This window comes from Amblyomma maculatum, chromosome 4, assembly GCF_055883805.1.
Source record: "Amblyomma maculatum isolate TAMU_Amacu chromosome 4, ASM5588380v1, whole genome shotgun sequence".
Classification (NCBI taxonomy): Eukaryota; Metazoa; Arthropoda; class Arachnida; order Ixodida; family Ixodidae; genus Amblyomma; species Amblyomma maculatum.
This window is the reverse complement of record NC_139347.1, coordinates 110,206,794-110,232,527: the sequence shown is the minus strand read 5'-3', so window position 1 is coordinate 110,232,527 and position 25,734 is coordinate 110,206,794. Positions and strand designations below refer to the sequence as shown.

The 25,734-nt window shown below is 42.7% G+C and overlaps 1 protein-coding gene across 3 annotated transcripts in view; it reads left to right on the top strand.

Moving 5' to 3' along the window:
• LOC146191939 (uncharacterized) overlaps positions 1-25,734 on the top strand; it is a 53,017-nt gene that overhangs the window by 5,188 nt on the left and 22,095 nt on the right. Inside the window, exon 1 of one of the 3 annotated variants that reach the window (XM_084600013.1) lies at positions 8,731-8,964. The exons of 1 other annotated variant lie outside the window; for it this stretch is intronic. Coding sequence is in view for 1 of the 2 variants with exons in the window: in XM_084600012.1 (XP_084456138.1) it covers positions 15,116-15,174 (59 nt within the window). In the remaining variant the exon portion in view is untranslated. Of the gene's footprint in view, positions 1-8,730; positions 8,965-15,092; positions 15,175-25,734 lie in introns of those variants that run through there. One more of the 3 variants, XM_084600012.1, reaches the window with a different exon arrangement.

Below are 25,734 nucleotides of genomic sequence, written 5' to 3'. Positions count from 1 at the left end.
ACTCTGAGAAGCTTTATTGAGTAGCGTGCTTTTTATAGAAAGCGGGATATTGCAACGAGAGCCTAAGACAGCAACTAGTTAGGGAGGCATGCGTGAGTAGTGGAGAGCAATATAAATCAACATGAATATAGTTAGATGAGGCAAAGCGACTTGAATCCGTCATATTTTGAAACAATATAAGTTACCAATATTTTATGTGACAGAACAGGGTTGATTGAAGTCATATTGTAACTGCGCATAATTTGAAACCTTAAACGTTACAGAATAAATCAGTAAATCTGGGGAGCAAAATGAACCGAACACACAATTATGCTATGTAAATTTTGCAAATGCCCTATAGTGTTCTAAAATGTCTATTCAATTCACATTTTTTTGTTCTAAGATGCAACATTCGCTTGCTCAGATGTTCTTACTTGAATCAGGATAATATTTTTAACTTGTCAGGATGTTCTTTTTTTTATTTTTTTATCATTCACCAGAGTACTTGAGAGTCTCCAGGACTACAAGCTGCAGTTAACAACTTGGCTGGCCCTAAAGTCGTTTACAAGGTAGCAGTACACCTTGGTTGGGGGACGAATAATAAAATAATTACTACACTGTGTAGAAAAGGTACCCAGAAATAGAGAGCTGCTGAAAGATGTATTGCTATAATCTTTAAAACGTATTCGTAGGGCTCTTGCCGCTTTGAGGGTTACATGTTTGAGTTCACTTTGTAAGTCCAGTAAATACGCTTTAAGGATTGCAGTTTATACTGAATGTGAGTGTCTGAAACTAAAGAGTGTTCGCATATTCGTGTTAAAAATAAAATAGCAAACAAGCACCAATATACATGGGACGGCCAAAAATAATAACATTGTTCCGACAACAGATGTCTAATAATCTTCAATACTCTTGTATATTGCTTTTACTTTAATATATAAGAACTATTATTAAGTAAATATTTTCTCGAGGGATAATTCCCTTCTACAAAGTTCCGTAGCTTATGTGAGGTGCAAATAATTCTTATAAATGTCGAATTTACCTTTTTGAAGCAAAATTGCGACATCGAGAAATAGCTACAGCTACACTGAAGAAATATATTATGCACGGCATCAATATGGGTGTCCCGTTTCAAATGGGAAGAAAAATACATAATAAGAGCTTTTGTCTTTTTACAAGACCAATAATTTTATCAGAATATTATGAGGCAATTATTAGAAAAAACGTCTGTCGGGCTTGAAATAAGGTATAAATTTATCATTGTGCGATTTCACTGAGACAAGAGACACATTTTTAGAGTACTTTACTATGTAAAACAAGGTAAACAGCATCAGTGCCACATATAACCACAGTACTGCCCTACTGTCATCGACATATGTAATAAACTGTACACTCCTTTCAATATTAGTTATGCCATATACTCACAAACTGAAAGACACTGGACCTAATACAAACTCTCGCGGCACACAAAGAACTATTGGAAGTACGAATGAATGATGTTAATACAGGGTTGAACCAGGGCAATAAGATGTCTACTCAGTATGAAAGAGAACCGAACAAGGGTCCCTTTGCTTTCCCTCACTTATCGCCTATGCTTTCCTTTGCGTCACTGGCTACTGGCTCTGAGCTCTGAGCTCTTCCAGCAAACAAGTACCAGCGTCGAACCCGTTTTTGATGCTAACTCATTATCTAACTCGCATTGTACTTCACCCTGCTGTGACCGCTTTTTACCTTTTTTCAGGTCACGTGACCACCGCTTAAGGGTTTATAGGATCTCATACTCAAAGACACAGTCTTTCACTCCATGGCCTAATTCTCTCTCCTCTTCCCAGCCACCTTCCCCCGTTTATCTTCTTCGGAAGCAGCAGTGCATATAAACCCTACCAGTGATGATTTCACGGCTCAGAATAGACCTCCCCTTGTGAAAACGATACCTTTACTTGCAAGCTGAGGCTCCCCCTTAATCCTTGTTCGCGTCTCTTTCATGTTATGTTTTAACGCAGGCACACTGACCTCTATTACCTAGGTAAGTGTTCGCTAAGGCGTGATAGTTTTCGCGGATATCTTATCAAATGAGTTTACGGAGAGCTCCACTTTTCGACCCAATCTAATGACAGGCGCAATAAACAAACTTGTTTATGCCTAACTATGACTGCATAGGAGTTATGAAATTTATTATAATTGATGCCCACAATAGGTCGCTTGATAAATGTTCTAAAGAATTACTTCACTGTGCCTGTGGCAAGCATAAAAAAAAAGCGAGAAAAAATTCTAAAAATTTAAACTCCCAATCTACATTGCAAGGCTAAATGCGACGTTGCTGTGCTGGTACAATAACTTAACTTTTCTACGAGTAACTATGCTAATCTTGATGAAGAGGATACTAGTGGAAAATTGGGGGTGAAATGTACACGTGATCGGCTCCGTATGAGGAATAATTGGACCGGTTTTCAAACATATGTCTTTAAACATCAGATTGCAGTTTGTATCAAGAGAACAATATGCTACAGTGAACCTTACTGAATGGGAAAGCAGTTGCAAAAGCTTAAATGCCAGTGTGATGTTGGTGATCGTGTGTGCGAGTGCGCGGGTTGCCCGTGGAGAAGTAATGAACTGCGGCCGCGTGCGGGGTGAGCCCATACATGCGCGTGAGTTTGTTCGAGGCAGGGGAGCGGAACGGACGTTACAGAGCATCTCTTGCGGTTGAATTTATCGCTGTGGGTCTGGCGTCAATGGCCGGCTTGCCAGCACCTGCCGGGCACCTTGTCTGGGGTCTGGTGCGGCACAACGCTTCGCCATCCTGTAGATAACTGCCGGAGGCAGCTCGACTGCACCATCACGCCTGACCGCCGCACTTGTGCCACCGCAGTACCAGGGCGTGACCCGCTGCAATACATGGATGTGACCTGCCGCAGTACCCCTGGCACTCGCAGTACTGCAGTACGAGCACTGGGATGCCTAGAAGCGGCCGGCTGCAGAACCCGGTACTTGGCGCCTGGCGTGAACAGGGCCATCGTCATAACTTGGCCGCTGGTCTCTGGGACCGCTTGCACGAAAAATTTAAGCCCAGTGTTATTCTGATCATCAGGCTTAATCAAATCTTATTGGAGTCTAAACGTTCCCTAGCCGATAAGACGCTTGCACGAAACAAACTAGACTGGAATAAGACAGAAACTGAAGACTCGAATAAGAGTCGAACCTAGGCTGCCTCGAGCAGTCTTATCCCAATCTTAAAGTCAGTCCAACATGGCTGCCCTGCTCTTGGTCTGCTCCGAGAAGCTCGCCGAATACTTGTTGCGCCGCGAACGTGTGTTTAGTAGCAGGATGAATTGCTTCGATACATTCAGCGAGGTCCAGCGGCAACGGCGTTTATGCTTCGGGCGGTGCGATAGTCTTCATCGCCGTTCGAGCTGAAGTCGAACACCCGACGTGTCGTAGCGGCGGTTCTTCAAAAGTAACTCGGAGTTGTACGTTCGGGCATGGGCGAGGACATCGTCTTGGCGTTGTCAACTGCATCGCTTCAAAGCGAATTATCTTGAAACACTACTTTGTCACCCGGCTACATGGATGGGAAACTTCTGCGTGAACAGTTGGCGAGCTCCTTGTAACCCCAGGAAAACAATTTTGGCAAAGATTTTCTGCCGCTCACATGCTCTCTTCTGTGCTCGATTCTTGCGTGTATGTACACAACCATGTAAATCGGATACACCCACGCTGCATGCCGAGCTGCATGTGCGTTTGGCAGCGAAGTGTGGGACAACTGCATTTCGTGCGCCACTGCTGCAGCAGTAACTTTGCTATCTATTCTGGCTCGGACGGCGCATACACATGAGATTGAACGCGCGTGCCCGTTACGCTTTGAAACGTCTGACACGATGCGTGCGAAAGAACTTCAAAGAAACAATGCAACACTGCTCTTGTGTTGATCTCAGTTCTTAAGACTCCCGGACGAGGAACTCCTGCTCACCTGAGAAATCCGAATCCAAATTTGCAGCGATCTCTTCAACTGATCTATCATTGAGCTTTCGCTGATAATACATTCCGCGCAGCACAAGGATGGCCTTTCACCGACCATCCCAATAGCGCTCGTTCTTGGCTAAAGATGACGAAGGCACGTACACGCACGCTCCTCTATCTGCCACAACGCAGACTCGCTCAGTTCGGCTAGGAAACTGGCCACCGCCGTTAAAACTAAAGTAGACAGAACCGGCCCTACAGACAAGGGAGATAGATGGGTAGTGGCAAACTCATCTGCCGGCGCCCGTGCTGATTGTTGTCGCGCGGAATTCCAAGAAGTCAAGAAACTGTAGAAGAGAGGTTTTTTGAAAGGTGCACTTGTCAGGAGTGCACGCTAATCTGCGCACAAGAATGGGACGGGAACGAAAAGGAACCGCGGCAGCCCCACCACCGGTGGTGACGGCAGCATATTGAGGGAAACAACGATGCCCCAACGAGACGAACGCAGGGAACGGCTCTACTCATTCGTCTGAATGGCCGTATACTGCGAGATCAGCGAGGGGCTACCGTAGAAAGCATGCATGCGGCATGCGGAATTTTGTGTTAGTGGGGTTATTTCTTGTATCAAGACTCAACCCTTGATTTGGTCTACCGCAAGATAATTCGAACGTCCAAAACTGATTCTTCAGATATCGTCAATAGGCATACGAAAAAACTTCAGCTTTAGAACAGCACATGTTAATCAACAGTTCGTTGACCCGAAGTCATCTGTCACAGAGCAGTATAAAAAAAAAAAAAAAACGCGTGAGAAGGCCGAATGCATACAACTAAAATTAAACTCCTGTTATGGAGCGCAGGCGCGCACAATTTTTGGAGCTTAATTGCCATTTCAGGCAATAAAACCAGAATCAGGAAAATTTGCATCAGTCGGAATGATATGAATGAATGAATGAATGAATGAAGCCTTTATTGAAAGGAAGGGATGGCTCTCGGCCGCTGTTTGGGTTCTTGGGGAGTTAGGAGGGACGGGAGTGTAACTTCTTCGTCTTAACGGTTCTTCAAGCTGTTGCTTGTTGCTTGCCATGCGGCCGATCTTCGCGCTCTAAGTCGACCTCTCTCACACTACTCGAAGCAGGCCGCTCTCACTGCCGTATGTAGCAATGGAGTGTTGTATTTCGGCGCTTGATATAACCTGACCTGCTAATGTGGGTAAAAACACACCCTTTTCCAAATACAATTTGCAGTCGCTTTCGCGGAGTTCACACAGGCTATAATGGTCATGTTTACAGCGTTTCGGCATCATATGTAAGGAAATTAGGTATTTTACTGTGTCGCCTTTGATTAACGCCCACTATTCCAAATATACCGCATTGCCAGATGAAGCGTCCACCTTCCAGGTTGTTCAAAGCCGGGACGGTTGCATTCCGCCTCACCCATTCCCTTAGCCTAGAATCTACCGATTATCCGCTTACAAACCTCCAATTTCCAGAGCCCTCCACCTACCCCGATCAGGGTGCACAAGTCACTATCCACAAAATCCACCTTATTTTCTCAGTATCGCAAAACTATTCTGACAAGAAATGAATACAAATGATCTGGTCGAATAGCAGCTGAAGCTCTGTATACAAGACGAAACAGCAGGCAAACCTTAATACTGAGGCATACAGTGCTACCTGTATCTGTTTGTCTATGCTGTCATCTATATGTTCGGTTCAAAGGCGCGAAGCCTTTGACTGTTTCACTTCATCGAGCCATCCTACTGACACTGATGCCGCAGTATAATTCTCGCCCCAAAGTGTGGTCTTACATAACTGCGCTCGTAAGTTGAAAGGAAGTACTTAGAATCCTGAAAGCGACAAGGCCGGAAAATTTGTTTACATCTTCGTCTGCAAACTAGGAGGCAAATGAGGACATGAAAATAAGTCTGCACAGTACGGGATGTTTAATGGGATGAGGTGCGAAGTTTAGATGAAGCCTTGTTTCCATCCTAAAGCAGACTGCCTTGACGTCTGCGTTTTGTGTACATTAGGCGGGAGACAGCTAATGGAGCCATTAGGTTTTCACTACAAGAGACGTCCATTAGGCGAGCGACAGGTAATGGAGGTGTGTTTTTGAGAGGCTCTACTTCTACATCCTGTCAGGGACATGTAAATTCTCGCTGATGCAGGCCTAATGTTGAGATAACACCAGAGAACGGTTTGTCTAGTTTTTTGTTTGACAAGGAATACCCGTGATCCAAATTTGTACTAAGCGCTTTCTACATTTTCACATTTTCTCCAGAAATAGCTTTAACGCCGAGATTTGGCTAAGGAACTTGAGCGCTTGAACAGTGCGCAGCCTCCAATATCTCTGGGGTCAATTGCCGATGATTAAAGCTGCATTCAAGCACAATAGGGCAACACAAAAGTGCAATAGATATATCAACTATATACGTACTCTCAAAATATTACAAAGTTGAATAAATTCCTCCAGCCCCCTAAATTTTGCATGAACTCCGCGTCGTCATGGTCTAGCCGTATTGGGCAAATATTTTCTCTTTTATTCATAGTAAAAAAAAAACTACAAATTGCTGCCGCGTTAGCTTTTAAAGGAATCAGACGGTATGAAAATTAGGCTGGTGCTGCAAAAGGCCGCTGATATTCTGCTATTGAACGTACCGGCAGATCAAATCTAACCAAACCCAAAACTTCTGGCTTGCTTCTATGGTTATTGTTATCGACGTGGATTCTTAAAACGCTCAGCGAGTAAGTAGTCGAGCCTTATCTTCAATGAAATGCAAATTAAAGAGGTAATTAATATCCCTAGTGAAAGCAGCAGCTTCTCATTTCCTTCGAACCGTGGTAAAATTAACTATAGAATTGCAGGCAAATCACCTTGCGCTTGCTCTTTTGAAGCGATGGTTTGACGCCGCGTGATCACATAGCATCGTTTCTTTGAAGCTCAATTCAAAATTACCATTATCTGGACAAAGGAAATGAGTCTTCGTGGCATGCGTAATTGGTACAATGACGTGTTGATTTGCAAGTTTTAAATTCCACTGCATTAGTTCTGTCACAAAAATATACTGTCCCTTGCTCTTTCTCCTGACTTACACTGAACAAGAAATGTCCGCATTTTCGGGGAAGACGATAAAGTGTAGAGATGCATACCTTATTGCACTCGCTGCCACTGGCTACATGTTTTCTTTTGTGTCAGTGTGTGCATGCGTTCGCACATGTATACGCCCACAAAACAGGTCTAGTACCAAATATTGAATGTTCGTCAAAGTTGTATTCAACTTTCAGCGTTTAGGTAGCGGCGTATATCTTCAACACGCCTGGAAATGTTTATTCCAGCAGTCACAACAAATTACATTGAATCATTTCTAGATTAAGTGTCTGCCTAGATGCATGTACCTTAATTACATGAATGCAAACCATGGTTAGGACAAATTCCTCACAATACATTTCTCGAGGCTCGGTAGCCCGTAACATGGATTAACCCCACAAAAAGGCACGAGAAATCATAGGTGTGCGGAAGATGGCGCTGGCGTTTTTTAGGAAAACAATAACTGACGATAATTATGATACTCCGTGATACGGAATTGAGAGCAGCTATATGAGCATGAGAGACGCGTGTGTCTATGAACGTGCAGTTAAAGCCCCTTTTAATTTTCTCTGGAGCGGAAGGGGATTTCTCAGAACAAGAGAAAGAAGAGCCACAAGCGAGCGGCGCCGAGATCGCTCCTCTTCATTATTTCTTAAAAGCGTGTAAACAGCTCACCAAAAACGAGGAGGTTACCTGGCGTAAGCTACAAGCTGGAGCATTCCCGAACCCCCAACTTTACAGCAAGTGGCACCCGGAAATATTTTAGCCCCAGGTGCAAACGTTGCGATGGTATAGCGAACATGATCCACATGGTATGGAAGTGTCCTAGATTTGGAGAACCTGACAGAACAGATGAGTCCTGGGTGGCACTACTTCTCCAACAGGACGAAAAAAAGCAACGTGCAGTCATCCGTCTCGCCCTGGCCGCTGCTCAGATCCAAGAGATCCAGGTCGACGGCTGAGGGGGAGGACATGGCTGGGACCGAGCTGCGCCTCGGATCCTCGCCAACCTTTTGATGGGTGTTAATTAATGTTATTTCTCTCTCGCTGTCTCTGAGAAATTCTCTTTGGCTCGTGACTTTCGTTCTGTTACACCAAAAACGGTGCCACGACGAGGTAGCTCAACCACCGAATGGGCACATAACAGCTCGGAAATTAATTTGACGCGCGTCTCTCAATAACCGCTGAACAGAGCGGCCTGCATAAGAAGTTGGCAAAAAGCAGTGAGCTTCCAATATGTCACCGTTAAAAAGATACTGATACAAAGGGGGAGCAATATTTCATTCATGACCCATATTTCAGTGTAACTGAAAATTGATTTTGATGAATTCAAATTATCTGCTGCAAGAACGTTTTTTGTCGATGCAGGAGCATGCGAAAATAATTTATGCCGAGTGCAAATTGAATTTTATATTAGATATTCATAGCTGAACGAACAGGAATTGAGTTGTGTTTTTTACATGTGCCCCTTAAAATCAGTTATTGATGGGATATTTGCGGCGGATTTTGAACGAGCCTGGTGAAACGAAACGGGCCAAGAAAGACTAATACACGTGAAATGAGATGTTGCCTAAAACTTAAATACTTTTTCAGGACATCTATGGCTGTTTTGCACAATAGGCATGATAAATCAATAACGCGTCTGGTATAGGTACCTGCAGTGGCTAGGCGGCGCTAGTGGCTCCCAGCGTTCAGAGCCGCCAACGGCGGCTGGCGCGGTCGGGTTGCATTCGCGTTGTACGGCGTGAAGCATGTCGGCTCTCACGTTCTGAGGTTTTATTGCAAGCAAATATCTATATAGCTACTTCCGAACAGCGATACTGGCGAAAGGACACCAGCTGTTCGAGAATGGTCATGTTTAGAACTTCAACGGTGTCGACGTCACCGCGAAGTGCGCGCCGCTCGGGAGGGAACAACCGTACGCACGACGTTTAGTTTCGCGTGAGTAAATGGAGCTTTCTTTTTTTTTTTAACGATATTTATTGCCTCGACATTCATGGGATATGGGATGAAGAATTAGGAATGTATTTGGCGCTCTTTAACCCAAGATGCCCTTGTGCCATAAAAAATCAGTCCCCCATTATTAAGAAATGGTAAATGATCGGAAAATTTTGGCTGATTTAAACGGAGCTTTTCATTCATCTATTACGTTCGCACCTCATGCCCAAACAATGGAAGTGCAGAAAGAATCTCAATCTCTCTCAGATTCTCAGCGGATCACGGCGCGTGCATCTCAAGCTGAAACGCAGAGCCCCGTTGTCTTGACTCGCTAGTGGCATCAGCGGCATCAGTCAGTCGCTGCTATCTTTTCGCCGCTCAACGTTCCTATGGGATCACGCACTTCCGCAACCTCACGATAATTTAATTGCTCTCTTCAATTCTTCGACCACAAAGCTTCCTTCATGGCAGACAAGAACGGTTAGTTTAGTGTTCCTTGAAGGAATATGTGTGAAAAATTAACAAAGTTGTGTGTAATTGTATATACATGTCTTTTTTTTAATAGCGTTGTTTTTGCCTCAAGGCATAATGGAGTATGTACAAAAATTAAAGGGGGTATTAAATGAAAGAAAAAAAAGGTTAGCTGTTCTAATAAAGTTCAAGAGAGAACGATGATAAGGCCCTTGAGTATACGGGGAAAGTAAGCGCAAACAAACAGACAAACACAAGAGAGGAGACAAGACAACGCGCTACTGGCAACTGATTTTTTTATTGAAATCGACACACAATATATAAGAACATCGTCACACCACCTGTCGGCTCCCTACGCGTCAGAAGGCAATATTATCTAACATAAAATTCCATGTTCAACCTAGGTTGATCTAAACCCGATAAAAACACCTTACTCTTTAAAAACAACAAATCGACACGTGGTACGTAAAAGGACAAAGAAAAAAAAAACAATAAGCAATAAATTTCATGTTTACCATAGGGTGGACTAAAACCGATAAAAACACAGATAACTTTAAAAACAAAATGACACGTGGTGTAAAGGGCCAAAGTAACATGATGGAATGAATAAGAAGTGAGCAGTACTTAAAAACAACCCAACCCCCAGAAATCGTGTAACATCCTAAACCTTCTTCAATGTTTTAAGCACTATAAGCACCTTGTGCCACCACAAACAGGCAAACAAAACTTCTATGATGATGGGACCCAGTGAAATGCTGATAAGTGAAGACGACATAAAAAGCACGCGAAAGCATACAACCCAGAACGGACACATGTACCAGCGTAAGCATTCACCAAAGGTTTCGTCTTCTGGATACACACATTACATATTAGCACACCTCGTATTCTTGTTCTGTTCAGCCAAATTTTTCCAAAAAACATTCCTCACTCTTATACAGGGAAACCGGGGCATCGCTAACACAATTTTGGCCTTTCTTTCTAATCCAAAATGCCTCCTTTAGTTCGCGGGCAACACGTTCGCGGCTTTGGTCCAAAACCACCGTTCTTTCTAAAATGGGTTTGCACTGGCGATCACAGTCGTTGCAATGCAGCGGCAGATGGGACCCCATTCCAGTGTTCATTGACCGTTCGTGCTCCCTTCTACAAGTGAGAGGAACCTGATATATAACCCCTTCATTGCACTCTGCGTACCTATGCCCATGCTTTGTTCCACATGTTCTGTCTTTCTGTTTTTCTGAGTTTATACGAGGACACAACGCGGCCAGCTTAACAGGGGGCAGAGAAAACTGCTGGTACCTTAAACTTGGAGGCTACTTTTTTTCAAGTTATGGGCTACCCGATGGCTATAGGGAATACCCACTGGCCTATTTATTTCGGTTTCAGGATTCGACTGTTTGTTTTTCTTCTTGGAAATAATTACGTTTCTTCAAAACAATCAGCAAGCTGGGAATTTCTTTTCTGTTGATGCCAAGGATCTTTTTTATTCCATTCCCCATAAAGAATTGTTCTTAGCCGTTCGCGAATGCATAGAAGAGAACGGGATCGTGCCCTTTCAGAATGCAGCCGGTGTTTCGCTTGAAAGTTTTATGTCATTGCTAGAATTTTACCTAAACGCTACAGTTGTACAGTTCGAAGGCGGGTTTTTCATTCAGAGAAAAGGGATATGTATTGGCTCTTGCGTTGCGCCTGTTCTGAGTAACATTTTTCTTTCAATGATTGATCGCAGGGTGGAAGAACATTTAGATAAACAAAAAGTCTTAAAGGTTTTCAGATTTGTAGACGATTTTTTGATTATTCTAAGTAAGCATGATAAGCGCTCCTACCTAAGCACAGTTAATGAAAGTGTTGAAATATTTTGTAAGCTTGGAGAAGGATTAGAATTTACGCAAGAGCAGCCTGAAGGCAATAAGTTACAGTTTTTAGACCTGCAGCTATCTATAGCAGGTGATATGTTATGCTGGATGTACCACCCGCGTGCGCAGAAAGGATTTTTATCCTATGAATCAGCGCACTCAAAGACAGTGAAGCGAGCCATTGCAACATCAGCCCTAGAGGCAGCCATTGTAAAGTCATGTCCCCATACTATGCAAGCAAGTTTCCAGCAACAGGTAGCCAGGCTTGAGAATGCAGGCTTCCCCCAGTCAGTCATGACGGGGGTAGTGGAGTCGCTTCTTCGAAAAGTAAAGGGAAAGAAAAACAAACAGTCCAATCCTGAAACCGAAATAAATAGGCCAGTGGTTATTCCCTATAGCCATCGGGTAGCCCATAACTTGAAAAAAGTAGCCTCCAAGTTTAAGGTACCAGTAGTTTTCTCTGCCCCCTGTAAGCTGGCCGCGCTGTGTCCTCGTATAAACTCAGAAAAACAGAAAGACAGAACATGTGGAACAAAGCATGGGCATAGGTACGTAGAGTGCAATGAAGGGGTTATATATCAGGTTCCTCTCACTTGTAGAAGGGAGCACGAACGGTCAATGAACACTGGAATGGGGTCCCATCTGCCGCTGCATTGCAACGACTGTGATCGCCAGTGCAAACCCATTTTAGAAAGAACGGTGGTTTTGGACCAAAGCCGCGAACGTGTTGCCCGCGAACTAAAGGAGGCATTTTGGATTAGAAAGAAAGGCCAAAATTGTGTTAGCGATGCCCCCGTTTCCCTGTATAAGAGTGAGGAATGTTTTTTGGAAAAATGTGGCTGAACAGAACAAGAATACGAGGTGTGCTAATATGTACTGTGTGTATCCAGAAGACGAAACCTTTGGTGAATGCTTACGCTGGTACATGTGTCCGTTCTGGGTTGTATGCTTTCGCGTGCTTTTTATGTCGTCTTCACTTATCAGCATTTCACTGGGTCCCATCATCATAGAAGTTTTGTTTGCCTGTTTGTGGTGGCACAAGGTGCTTATAGTGCTTAAAACATTGAAGAAGGTTTAGGATGTTACACGATTTCTGGGGGTTGGGTTGTTTTTAAGTACTGCTCACTTCTTATTCATTCCATCATGTTACTTTGGCCCTTTACACCACGTGTCATTTTGTTTTTAAAGTTATCTGTGTTTTTATCGGTTTTAGTCCACCCTATGGTAAACATGAAATTTATTGCTTATTGTTTGTTTGTTTGTTTTTTTTTTCTTTGTCCTTTTACGTACCACGTGTCGATTTGTTGTTTTTAAAGAGTAAGGTGTTTTTATCGGGTTTAGATCAACCTAGGTTGAACATGGAATTTTATGTTAGATAATATTGCCTTCTGACGCGTAGGGAGGCGATAGGTGGTGTGACGATGTTCTTATATATTGTGTGTCGATTTCAATAAAAGAATCAGTTGCCAGTAGCGCGTTGTCTTGTCTCCTCTCTTGTGTTTGTCTCTTTGTTTGCGCTTACTTTCCCCATACTATCATGAACCAACTAGCCCAGCAACAAGTTCTACTTCAGGCCCTTGAGTCCATGTTTTGTTCGAAATGTTTGTCTCAATCTATCGAAAACGTGTAACAGCTAATAAGCTGCGCTCCAATTTCACATCAGGAAGTAATGTAATTGTCGGCAAAATTTCTTGCTATAAATTGATTAATATATTGGGTAAAATTGGGGGTTAGCGGTTATGAATTAGGAGAGAGAAATGATCAGCAGCCCTTGGTCCAGTAATCTATTGGGCTGAGCAGCGGCTCTGGCTCGCTGTGCTAGCCTGATGTAATGCTGAGCGTACGAGTCGACTAGAAGGTCCGCCCACTGCTCAAAACAAGGGCTATCTTTTTCAAGCTGTATGGCGCTAGCCCAACCTCTCCATGTTGTGTAATATAGTGTAGCAGTCTCCGTAATAGACACACTTACTTTTGCATCGTGTCGGCAATATATTGGGGTCCAGGGCTCTGTTTGGATATGTGTTTGTCTGCAGGCGCCTAAGTGTAGTTGCTTGCTCTGGCTTAGTTAGTGTGCCTTGTGCAAGTGGCTGCTTTCTACGCCTCTCCCTGCATGCTCGTATTATTTCCCCATATGTTTCAGGTGTTATTATACACTTCATAACAGTCATGAATAATTAACCTAAGCCTTGATGTTGCTATCATCGTTTCTGTCCGGTAGTTGTGGGACCTGCATAAACTACACATTCCTAATCTTCGCAAGGAATAGCTTTTCGAACCTCAGTTTCACAAACATTTTCGGTTTACCTGTTATGGGCTTTGAAAACACTATAAATATATTCTGCATATGGCATCTAATGCCCTAAATAAGGAGAATCTCAGGCGCAATAGCTTGGAAGCTATCCCATACGTTCTTGAGAATAAGACTTTTCAATCTAATTCCTGGCGCTGCATTAATACTCCATGAAGGCAACATGTAAAAATACCTACGTGCTCTGCGAACCACTGAAAATTAAGGAATAGCACAGCGCCGAAATTTATGCGAGAAGTTCTGCAGCTGCGTCATTCGTAGCTATTTGGAATGTTTTGAATGGGAAGGAGCATTTAAAATATTGCCGTGAATGGTTTTCAGCTGCCGCCGGCGCGTGGCCTTATTACAGATTATGGCATACGTAACTATCTTGTTCATGCTCATTGTCGCGAGACGCAGCTTTACCGCTTCCGTTGTAGCGTGAGATGTGCCGTGATATTTTCCGAATTATCGCCGTGAAGCGCAACGATTTCCGTATCATTCCAGAAGTTTCCAGGTTCTTTCGGGCGGTTATTTAGATGGTTCTTTGCCGACTATAAATAGAGCGCTGCCGAACTCTGCTAGCTTATCGTAGTTCGACATTCGCCAAGAACTCTGGTTGTTATAGCCGCTGCCGAAGTGCTTCGTTCTCGTAACGTGTGCCGGTCAGCGCAATAAAAAGTTTATTCCAGTGTATTTTAAGTCTCCTGAATTTTGCCTACGGTCTTGTCACTATCCCGTTACTATATCGCATAATCAGTATCCTAAGGAGTGCTTGCGGTCGATAAGTATAGAGAAAAAGGAATATATTGTGACTGAGAAGTATGCTGATTGGTGCTAACCTGATAGCCTCTTCATTAAATTCACGCGCGCGCCTTTCCTTAGCTATTTAAAGGGCCTATACGTGTACTTAGGATTGCGCTAACCTCGTTCGCGCGCGCATTCATCTCAAGCTTTACCCATGTGCCGAGGCAGACAAGCGGCGACTAAACACATTTGTTTACGCAACCAACAAGCCGAGTAGCGGCGACAGCTCAGCCAGAAACCCAGACGCCTTTAGCTCATTAGTAAGGCACACGCGAAGTGCTACTACTCTTGCTGTATTTGCTTGAATAATTAACGTATTTGGACGCTTGCTGACTCCAAAGGACTGCGCAACATCGAGGAGATTAAATGTGGCCAGCCCCATATTGCTGAACAGGCGCGAAGGCTGAAGGTTGCGTGGTTTCCGTGTAGGTAGCCGCTGTCGCTGCATTTTTGTCACATGATGCGAATAGCTGTTTTTGTCCTTGTTACTGCCATCATTTTCTTCAACGCTTGGCGAAGTTGCACGATGGCAGTGTATGACTGTACTACTCAGCTTCTATTCTTAAAGGACAGAATATCATTGCAAACTTTCCTCGCGCGCCTTTCGGGTACGCAATTTATCACGACTGTTATTTGCTGGCTCATTTCACAGTTTTAAATAAAAAAAAAATCTTCAACTGTAACAACATTTCAGCGAAAAACTTTTACACTAGGATTCCGCCGTGTCATCGATGAAATGAGGTGCGTTTGTATCAAGAGCTGTAACAGGGAGGTTCGCTTGCAAAAACCAAGGAGGTAAGAAAAAAAGTCCCCTCGACCACCAGAATCGCCTTGACCAGCTCCTCATTGCATTTACACACGGCACCTCACTACCCTACCTGCTTCCAACTTCCTTTCTTCCCCGCTATGAACCCCTAAAACGCGAGAATTTTTCAAAAGCCAGCTTAGTGTTACATAAGGTAGCGAAGCGTGAGCCGACTTGAACCTTAACAAAATAAGTTATATGAATATTAAAACGCACTCTAAGCTAGCTGATTCAGAAACATGGATCCGCAATCAAAGAATTTACTACTTCAGAGCAATTATATCACAACACAAAAAGATTTCCTATCGTGATTTAAATATTCTTAAGGGTGGCGGATCGGGCAATTTGGTGTAGGCTTGACTTTTTAATGAAGCGCTAAAACAACATAGATATAGAAGAAACAGGCAAGGACGAGGTGGCGGATCGGGCTAGTTCGTGCAGGTTTGACATTTTTTCAAAAGCGCTAAATCAAAACAGACAGAAAGGGAACACACAGGGACCGCGCTCGTCCCTGTCTGTTTCTTTTCCGTTCGTGTTGATTGAGCGCTTTCGAAAGATGCTAAACATTTTATGCCTATTGAAGCAAAATTGGGCCTCGACAGGGGCCCAATTTGGCTAAAATTTTGTTAAAATGACCTTGTAATATTGGTGTCCTAATTAAACTTCAACAATTGTTTGATAAACACGACATTTTCTCGCCCGGTGTTACTCACTGATAGCAGTTGTGATAAACGTACCCAGCCTTATTCAGTAATTGTTGATCGTTCAGAGTTGATTAATGAGAAATGAGTGAGTAGAAAACTTTATTATCTTGATGAAACAGGTATCAAAGCAAACGCTGCAGATCATGACAATAACAGTTATTGGTAATGTTTTATTACGCTAAGATTTACGCTGCTTCCGTTTTCGGCTTTCAAAGAATGCGAACATTTGACAAGCTGCTTACTCATGTATTTCGCCCTGTGCACAAAGAGCTTCATCGGAGAAAGCGCTCAAGAGAAAAGCGTGTTTTGTTGTCTCAGGCAAGTCTCGCGAACTTGTCTCGCTGTATCCTGCAAGCGTTTCGTTTCGGCAGGAGTTGTAGTAGAAGGACGTTTTAGAGTTTCTGTGAACGCTGACAGCGATAGACAACCTTGGTTTGAGGTTATCTCCCTCCAGCTGTTTCGAAACATTGAAACATTTAGCTGTTTCGTCTAATTTAAGTATAAACATTTCAAGAATCGAAACATTTTGCAAATCTGCCAACATGACTCTACGTACAATCTTATCAAAGCATTGTTTGAATTCAGATGACAGACCTGTTATAGAAGATTTAGAGTTAAACCATATCCTTCCTATAAACATTACTGGAAGTAATTTAGAAAGAAGAGGCGGCAGGCAATGTACACGTAGATTGTGTAGGCCACAAATACAAATTAAATGTCGAAGTTAAAATGAACATTTTGGGGCTACCTAAAATAACAAATTAGTTCAAGAGAAAGCAAGTCACTTCTTTTGACCAGCAAACGTATGCGTGATGGTGCCAGCAAACACTGTCGCACACATTGACAGCACTGCCTGGAGGGTGGGTTAACCTGCAGAGAAATAATGAGGTAACCCTAGTCGGCAGCCTAATTTACTTCACAAAAAGCAACGCGGCTCCGTTAGACTTAGCGGCAAGATCGACTTGATCGATACGCAAACACCACGCATAAAATTCAGATCTTAGTGACGTGTCTAAATTGTTTTCGAGGAAGGAATAGTTTCTTCAGAATTCCAGAAGGTGTGCCCAAGAAATCCCATCGATCTTGACATCTTTTAAAGCTTTGATGTAACTACATCGCACTGTCGTTAAAAATATCTAAACACTTTTGTTAACAGTGATAGGATGTAAGACCTGCGTACACAGTCTTTTATAACCACTGGTGCTGCTTCTTGCAAAGGAAAATGTCCTTCTCCCCTTTTTGCGGAAAGCCTTTGAGCACTATTCTCCAGCAGATGTATTCTTTATCAAGACCCTTTGGAATGCCTGTTCCCATTAGAGAAAGGTGTGTTTACACCGAACCTGCTTTAGGTACTGTCTAATCAAACCACACCCCATTGTAGTTTTTCCTGCTGCTGCCGCTTTTTATTTTATTTTCCAGGCCGCAGGATCGCCGGTTCCTGGCTCAGAAATACATACCGAAGAAATATTTTTTTCTCTTCTTAACCTACTTTCTTCTCATCCACCACCTTCCCTCCACCCTCCGTAGCTCTTCTATTTTTGAAAGCAAAAGCATATATAAACCCCCGCCAATGGTGGTCGCCCTGCCCAGTAAAAGACATGTCCACTTGTCGAAATGTTCACTACTAATTGTGAACTGAGGCTCTCCCCATCATCCCCCTGTACCTTTGTTCAATGCTCTTTCATACTGGTGCATATGAACGAGATGAAAGGGAGGAGAATATGTTACGCCTTCTTCTCTGAAAGAATTACTAGCTGAAAAACATCGCTGAAATTTTCATTGAGTGTTCAGTCTAGGGAAAGAACAAGTATGTTTCCGAGTAGTGTCACAAGCATTTGTCCGTTTCTCGCGACCGCTGACCCCTTCCGTCACTGCTTGCGTTCGATTCGCGACACATTCTTTCGCTCTTTCTAACCCTTCATCTCCTTCGTGTATTTAAATGAAAACACATAATCGATAACTGAGGGCTTTGAAATGGTTGAACGAGTATTAACCTTTTACCCATCACTTTCTTGCCATGTCTTCGAAGCGACGAGGAATAGCTAGAGAAAAGCCAGAATAAAGAAAGGTTTTTTCATATATATGATTGCTGAAAGCAGCTACTGAATTTTGCCTTGCAGCAGAAGGACCCAAAAATTATAGATTCATTAGGGTGGCTTTCTTGCATCTGAAGAGATCAATATGGTGCACTATATGTGACCGAATATCCTATATGTGAATATCCAGAGCAGAAAACCACACACTTATTGAAGAGCATTTCAGGCGGCAAGATACCATGAGGAATATCACTGATATTTCTAATTATTCCATTTACAACGCAGAGCGAAAACTCAATGCAATTTTTAGAAAAACTCTTCTATAGTTGCACAGTACATAGAGCCGCCATTATGAGTGTAAGAGAAGACATGCAACCTTAGTTCTCTCCCCTCTCTTTCTCTAGATTTAACAATCGGTCCTTATCGGGGTATCTAATCCACACTATATCTTCACACAATGGCGTCTAACTGAGCGCCATTAATCTCTACAAGCAACAGCTACACAGAGACATTGGCATCGTTTTGAATGCAACAAATGTTTCACAGCGCTAGCGGTAATATTTTGTTTGAGGGTACCAAACAAGGCTTCGGATAGGGCATTGGAGAAACATGGTGTTACTAAGTATTAAATAGCCGGTATATTTGTACTTTAGTCTCTCACGAAATAAAAATGAACTGATCGAGCGTGTCCTCTCTTAATCCGGTAAGACCTACGGAAAAGCGTGAACTGAAAACGGCGCTTTCCAAACACCGCGGTAGAATTATTTTCTTTCCAACACATGAAAGATGCTCTAGAGGTTTTCTACTTACCTGACAGAAACATGATATACGATTACAGACAGTATGCACAAGAAGACCTTCGCTTGGTATTGGGAAACACTATTTAGCCACATCATGCTCCCCAAGAACATCTTTAGGTGTTTGATGGGATCATGAGCAGGTTTTTACATTATATTTAATTCGCTTGGGGCTTGAGAAAATCAAACATTGAGCACATTTTCCACTCAGGATAAATGGCTGTAAATAAATATTTCAGAACAGCTGTATCACTATCACTCAAAAGTTGCTAAAGCAGGAAACGTTTTCTATGGTAAATTTGCATTAAAAGGTATGAATCAAACCATTTTAAGTCCGAGATAATTTTTTATTCTGTACACATCGCACCAGTACCGCTTTAAATTTATTGCACACTTTTCAAAAACATCCAACTCTTTCGAATAGTTACCCGCAGCCTACTACACGTTTCGTATCCTGTGGTTTTTAAAAATATAAATTACTTGATGTGCTTTCTGGAATCCGGCGTTCATAAACAGGCCGCACCGAACTAAACAGCACTCTTTTTCTTCTTTTTTTCGTCATTTAAAGGCCCAATAGTCCACTGTCTTCATTATTATTTCTGGCACAAACATCAATGCTGACATTGCGGAGTCTAACATGCGTTTTTCCTCATCGTATAACCTTTTGATTCTATCTTTGTGCCCTAGAAAAAAAAAAGATTGTTGGAGGGGCCCGGACGTAATATATTCATCGCGGTTTAATTCAATCTTCTATATAACAACTCGGGCATAACACTTCCCAAAGCGCAATATCTACAAATAACAGCCAACTGTGATAAAGAATAAACTTGAGGTATCAATAGACTAGTTCTTGGCAGCAGCAATCAGCACGAACCTATACAAATGGTGATAAGGCAATAATGGAGAAGGCTTTCTGGTTCCCTCCAAATGAACCATGCTAGAACACTTGCTCAGGGGTATTCTTAAATTACCAAAACGACTTTAGGGCAAATAAGAAAACAAAAATCAAACCAGAAAAGAAACAAGAGATTAAAATACGGACGTCCCATCCCCCGCCTTTAGACAAGTACAGGCGCAAATGTTCGGAACATTTCCTTTTTGTCTAACTAACTGTAAGGGATGAGTAGTAGGGTGCCAGCAGAGCGTCGGATGTCCGCACTTAATAGATGCAGCCGAGAACACAGTTTGTTTCCAAGTGCCTTAGCTGGCATTTATTCTGGACTGCTTCTGAAACCACTCAAATATTAATTTCTAGTTCCTTTTGAATAACATCATCGTTACAATATTGCTAAAACTCTTGCTGTTAAAGAAGCGAAACTGTTAAACTGTTATTCTGACCAAACTCCGGTGTCACCTGACACTGATCTGGACATTATATAAGAGCAAAAATATTAGTGCGCTTTCACTTCTTTTGAATATTTTAGGGGAAAATATAGGTAGCCGGATGAGGCTACATATATTTTAGAACAGCTAAAGTGTTCTTCGCATGACGAAACCTACAAGGTACTTCAAGGTGGCTTTTTCACACATTATACTGCGATACAACAGAGCGCGCTGCGCAGGAGAGTTAGCCTATCCCCGCCGCGGCGGCCTCTTTTCCATGGAGGCGAAAAGCAAGATGCCCGTGTGCTGTACAATGCCAGTGCACCTCAAAAAAAACCAGGGGGTTGAAATTTCCTGAGTCCTCCACTACGGCGCCTCTCATAGCCGTTAACGCCCTAAAACAAACCAGAATTAGGACATGGATAAATACGTACCGCCTTGATTATGTATTATAGTCCGAAAACTTAGATTTATGCAAATATACACATAGATATATCTAGAAATGTAGATATACTTATATTTATAACCGGCCATTTATAATAGAAGCATCATTTTATCATTTCCAAAAGCGTCTATACCCTCCGCGCTGCGCTTGAACACATTTTGGCCGTCTAGTGCCAAATTCCCTTGGTTTCAAAAACCCCACACTTTCAGCACTTCACCTGACCCATCAATTAAACGCCGAACTACCCTATAACCTTCTCTGTCCTGCCTGCTCTGCAGATGTCGCCAGTGCTTGCTACTCCAGCGCACTAGGGCCAGATGGGATTGGCGCTTGTAACGTTGATTCATGGGCTAGGGGCCATGCTTAAAGTGTGGGGCATTCGAAACTTCGAAAGAGGGGCTTTCGAACCACGTTTGCCGCGCGATAGCCAAAATTGGTGGAACCACTACATTATGGCTGATCCCGCTTTCGAATTTGCAAAAACTGATGGTACCAACTAGTAATGGCCAGTTATATTCCTCGAATTGCAGTTAGATGCTTGGTAAGATAGTTATTAAAAATTTATTCAGCTGTTTGTTAGTTTACATTATTCCTCTGTTTTCTTATACCTGCACACACTGGTACAACTTTACCCGAACACCTATTTCCATATCTCCAAGAGCTGAGTTTTAAATATTCGCGTCTGGCGAGCTGGAGGCACCTTGTATATTGCGGGTATGATCTTAGAAGATTGCATAAAGTTTCAAAATTACCGCTGATATGAATCAATCGGCTAGTGAAATAAAAATTATAAAACTGCATATGTTCTTAATTCTTCACCTTCCTGCCTCAGATGACATGGCAAGTGCGCAAATTGAAGAATTGACCAAGGTTAAGCGCAAACAAAAGCAACGATCGATTCTACGTGACTGCGGTTTAACCCTACTTAAATAAGGAATTCGAATCAATGTCGATGGCAAATAGTTCTAAAAATAGTGAAATACTGCGAGTAATAAAAAAGAGAAAATGTTTAGGCAAATAAAATTTGAAAGAATAATAAAGCAGTGAATCGCTGACAGAGATATCTTGCAGTTTCAATAATATAGATAGGAAATACACTCATACACAGGCGTCAAAGCATGCCCTTTGATGTTGCACTCTAGAGGAAAGGAGGGCAGGAATTGTGAAAGGCAATCCTAATCGAGCGATGAAAATTCTTAAGACTGACATCAGCAAGCCGAATTCGCCTGGTAGTCAGGTGGACATAAAAGATTTATATTTTGAAATAACATATTTTATAGATGCGCAATATGCAATACAACCCGCATACACTAAGTATTTGATATCAGTATCGGCGGAAATATCATGAATTTGTGTGCTAAAAAGTATCATTGAGTGAAAAGATTGTTCTGCATGAGACTAGGTGTAGTGGATGCCAATGTGAGCCTTTGCAATTCTTATCTTCTGCAAAATACGTTGGCCTCTACTTCGATCAACATTTGTCGCAGTATACACATATCAACCATGTTGTCAATTGTCCTCGAACTGTATCAGCCCACCTGTACAAGGTAAGGTTTACCTGTGCTGTAAAAGGGGTTTAGAGCTTTAGGTGAATCTGTAGAGCGGTATAGATTCACAGTGTACGGCTCTTGCAGAAATTTCTGAATTTTTCAGCTAAATAAACTGCTGTATCAAATCGCAAATAATGTTATATATGAAGTTGTCCCAAAAAACTGAGACGAGGCTGCCTGACTACAATACTTGTAATACTTTTAAAATACTTATAATTATGCGATTTATACCTCTCGTTTTGTAATTCGAACAGTTTTTATATAGTGTAATACCGCTGGTGATAACAGATAAAGTCAAACCAATGTAAATGGCTCGCCTTCAGTTCCCCGTCGTTTCACGCCTCAAGTGTTACATCATGGCCGACATAGGTCGAAGTCTCTTACAGGTATACTGTACAGAATTGTTCCATGTTATATACTCACCAAATATTATTCCGAAGTACTTTACCACGGGTTCAAATGATATGGGGCAGCAAGTTAACGGGTTGCAATGGGAGCCAGGCAAACAAGTGACTCATTTAAGGAAGTTCGTTATGTGAGTGTCTAAGGCAGGTAAACTTTTTTCTTGATTCAAATTATGGAGTTTTGTGCCGGCCTTTCAACTACGTTACTTATGTCTTAGTTGCAAGTGTTTCCATCCGTCAGAAAAGTCAGTGCATTCAAGGTCGAGGGCCGTGTCGTATGCAGATTGGAAAACCTTAGATTCCACTATCAATAAAGCCTGGTCAGTGACATATATATTAAATAGTACATGGCCAGCGTACATTCTTTCAGATTTGTGAATTTTACTTCTTTCATTTCACTGTATTTATCCGCAATTCTAACACACTGCGATTGGTCTATGAAATAACGCTGAAAACTGGCTAAATAGTGCTCTGAAACCCATGTATTTCAGCTTTTGTAGCATTAAGGCATGATAAATAGTACCGGTTTCTTTTTATAAATGTACAACTGGGGGGGGGGGGGGGGGGGGGTCGTAGCGTAAGCAGGTTCTTTCCAATTGCACCGGTAACATAAACCAAGCAATCTGTTCAGAGCGAGGTTGTGTCTCTTGTGAAGCTATATTCGGCAGCAATGTTCGACGAATATTTCTCGCAGAAAAACGATATCACAAATCCAAAATATGTATCAACTAGAAATTAGCCTGTAGTCAACACAGGCACTTTTCTTTCCTGTTATTTTTTTTTTTTTACAGATGCCTCAAAATGATTTTTTTCTTTTCATTAAATATTGTTGCTGCCTCTAGAATTCCGTTAATTCTCTCAAGATGCACATCTGTCAGTATGGTAAAATTGTAGTACAGATCACGCATGCAGATGTTATCAAAAACTAGCGGCTTAAGCAACTTCATCTTGCTCATAATTTTTCAAAGCTCTGGTTCGTTTAAATTAGGAAGGTACGTTGTCTGAGCTCATGACCAGGGATGCCTGTACTCGTTGTGCGTCTTATCTTCAGCACTGCGCAAATTATCTGCTGTTTGAATCAATCTGTCGTTAAACACTCCGCATAATGCCTGGGCGTCTTCTTTGGGAAAGGTTTTCAATATTGCCTCTTCAGTCTGAGCCTGTTACACCTAGTGAAACGGGCAGATGTATTTTATCATTCTTTGTTTTTAGTTGTCTCAACATATTTGATGTCTCTTCAATGTGTCGCAAGACGATGCGGATAGGCCATTTTTATTTTATACTGACCAAACTAACGAATGTCTCTTCATCTGTAGCCTGTTCAACTTCATTTATCCATTCATTTAAAACGTTTTGTGATATAAATGATCATGCGTAGGTTGGATTTACCAGTATATGTACAAGTGTGCACGTAGCCAAGGCTGAAAATAAATGACGAGTGAGCGTGAAGCATACCATTAATCAAGAAAGCATTGATGTTGACCCTAAGGCCAAGACACGTTTCTTCAGTTAAAGCTGTTAGCTGCAGCCTGCGACTGGGTAAAAACATAAGCTTTGTACGTTTATAGATTTAATAAATATCCGGCACAGTAGTTCGTAAACCTGAGGCTACGAAGGTTGACCCGTAGTCGGTGGGTCACGTATGCCTGCATCATATCATTTGCGGGTTCTAGCCATGTAGTAATATTCTCTGGGACAGACATCCATCTAAGCTCACTATGACAGTAACTATCAGTGTTTTTTCGAGCAGGGATAACCCGACTCGGAGTGAACAGAACAGTTTTCCATCTGTTCAGCTAGCAGCCAGAACACGTGCTTTCGACAAAGTTTTCGCCCTTTGTTCATGAGCTGAGAGCATCAAAGGGCCAGACACTTCCACAATGAGTCACAGTTACAGTGCACTTTCATGTTACGCGGAGCCGAACTTTTCGTAAACCATTGGCCTAAAAGCCGACAGAAAGTTCAGAGCAAGTGAAATGCGAACGTCAGACAGTCCAGTGCTTCCACGACCAGGTCCACTCAAGCGGTGGGCCCAGCTTTCAGGAATGCGGCGTGTCGAGGAGAAGTCGCGGTGAGTTGAGCCGTGTCAGAGCTATCAGACAGGCACGCCCGAACACACGGCCAAAGGAAGCCGGATTTAGCGTTGCGACCATCCGATCGCATCGCCCTCTGCGAGGAGGCCCCGGGTATACGACGTCCACTATAACCACGCTCACCCTTTCCTTCGGTCTTGTGCCCAAATGCGACACTTTTCCACTCCCGCAGTGCTTGCTATACGACGCTGAAGTGCGTTTGGGCCGAGATTTACGGCATAACAGGCTAGAGCCCACTGCCACCAGTCGCAAGCCGAACGTTAAGTAAATGGCATTCGCGAAGAGCCCGCCCCCGCTGGCTTCCTATATACCAGGGCTCTAAACACAGGAACACGCGCAATGCTTGTGCTAGCAAAGTCGGGTTAGTCGGCCTGAAAGAAAACCCGTCCTGTGCAAGTGTCCCTAAGACGAAGAAACGATTTCCTGTCCTGGAGGAGGGATATACGAGAATTGACGCCAGCCAGCACCATTTCGGACACTTCCGCCGCTGCTTTGCTCTTCGGATATTTCCTGCCAAAATGTGTGGAAACTATGCCACGGAAGTTGTCCCCTTTAACGTTCTCTCTCCTATCCCCTCAGCATACATCTTTCGGCGATCGCGTCGCTTTCCCACAACACATCACGAATGTCTTGAACAAGCTGACTTTCTTCCCTCTTCTTCGCTAGTTACCACAGGTTTGTGCATTTGAGCGAAGAGCTCTCGAGGGACGTTTTTACTGTGGTGTTCTGCCAGCGCTCTCTATTGCGAAGGAAAAGCCTATATACGATATCCAGGTCCTGTTGGACTGGTGATGGCCCAGGGAGTAACGTTACTCCAAGGGTCCTTATTTCACTTGGCAAAGTGTCTTAGTTGAGAACATATAAAATAAATAGCAGTACAAGTATCTTGCTTGTACACTGCTTTCAAAACCTAATTTTCGTGTTAGTAATAAAACGATATAAATGTTACTTTATGGACTCAACCACGTTTCTCTTTGCCTACATGGCTGCTTGGCAATGATGCGATGAGGACATCACCCGCGCAATAACATTGACTTATGATGTAATATAAATGAATTTCCTTTTACACGGATAGAGTAAATATTACGATCCGCACTTTTTTCTCCAATACACTACTAATCTGAACCGCTCGACGTGTTTATAAAGTTTCAAACTGTACGACCCCTGTGGCCCCTTCATTGTTTCAAACTACGCGCGA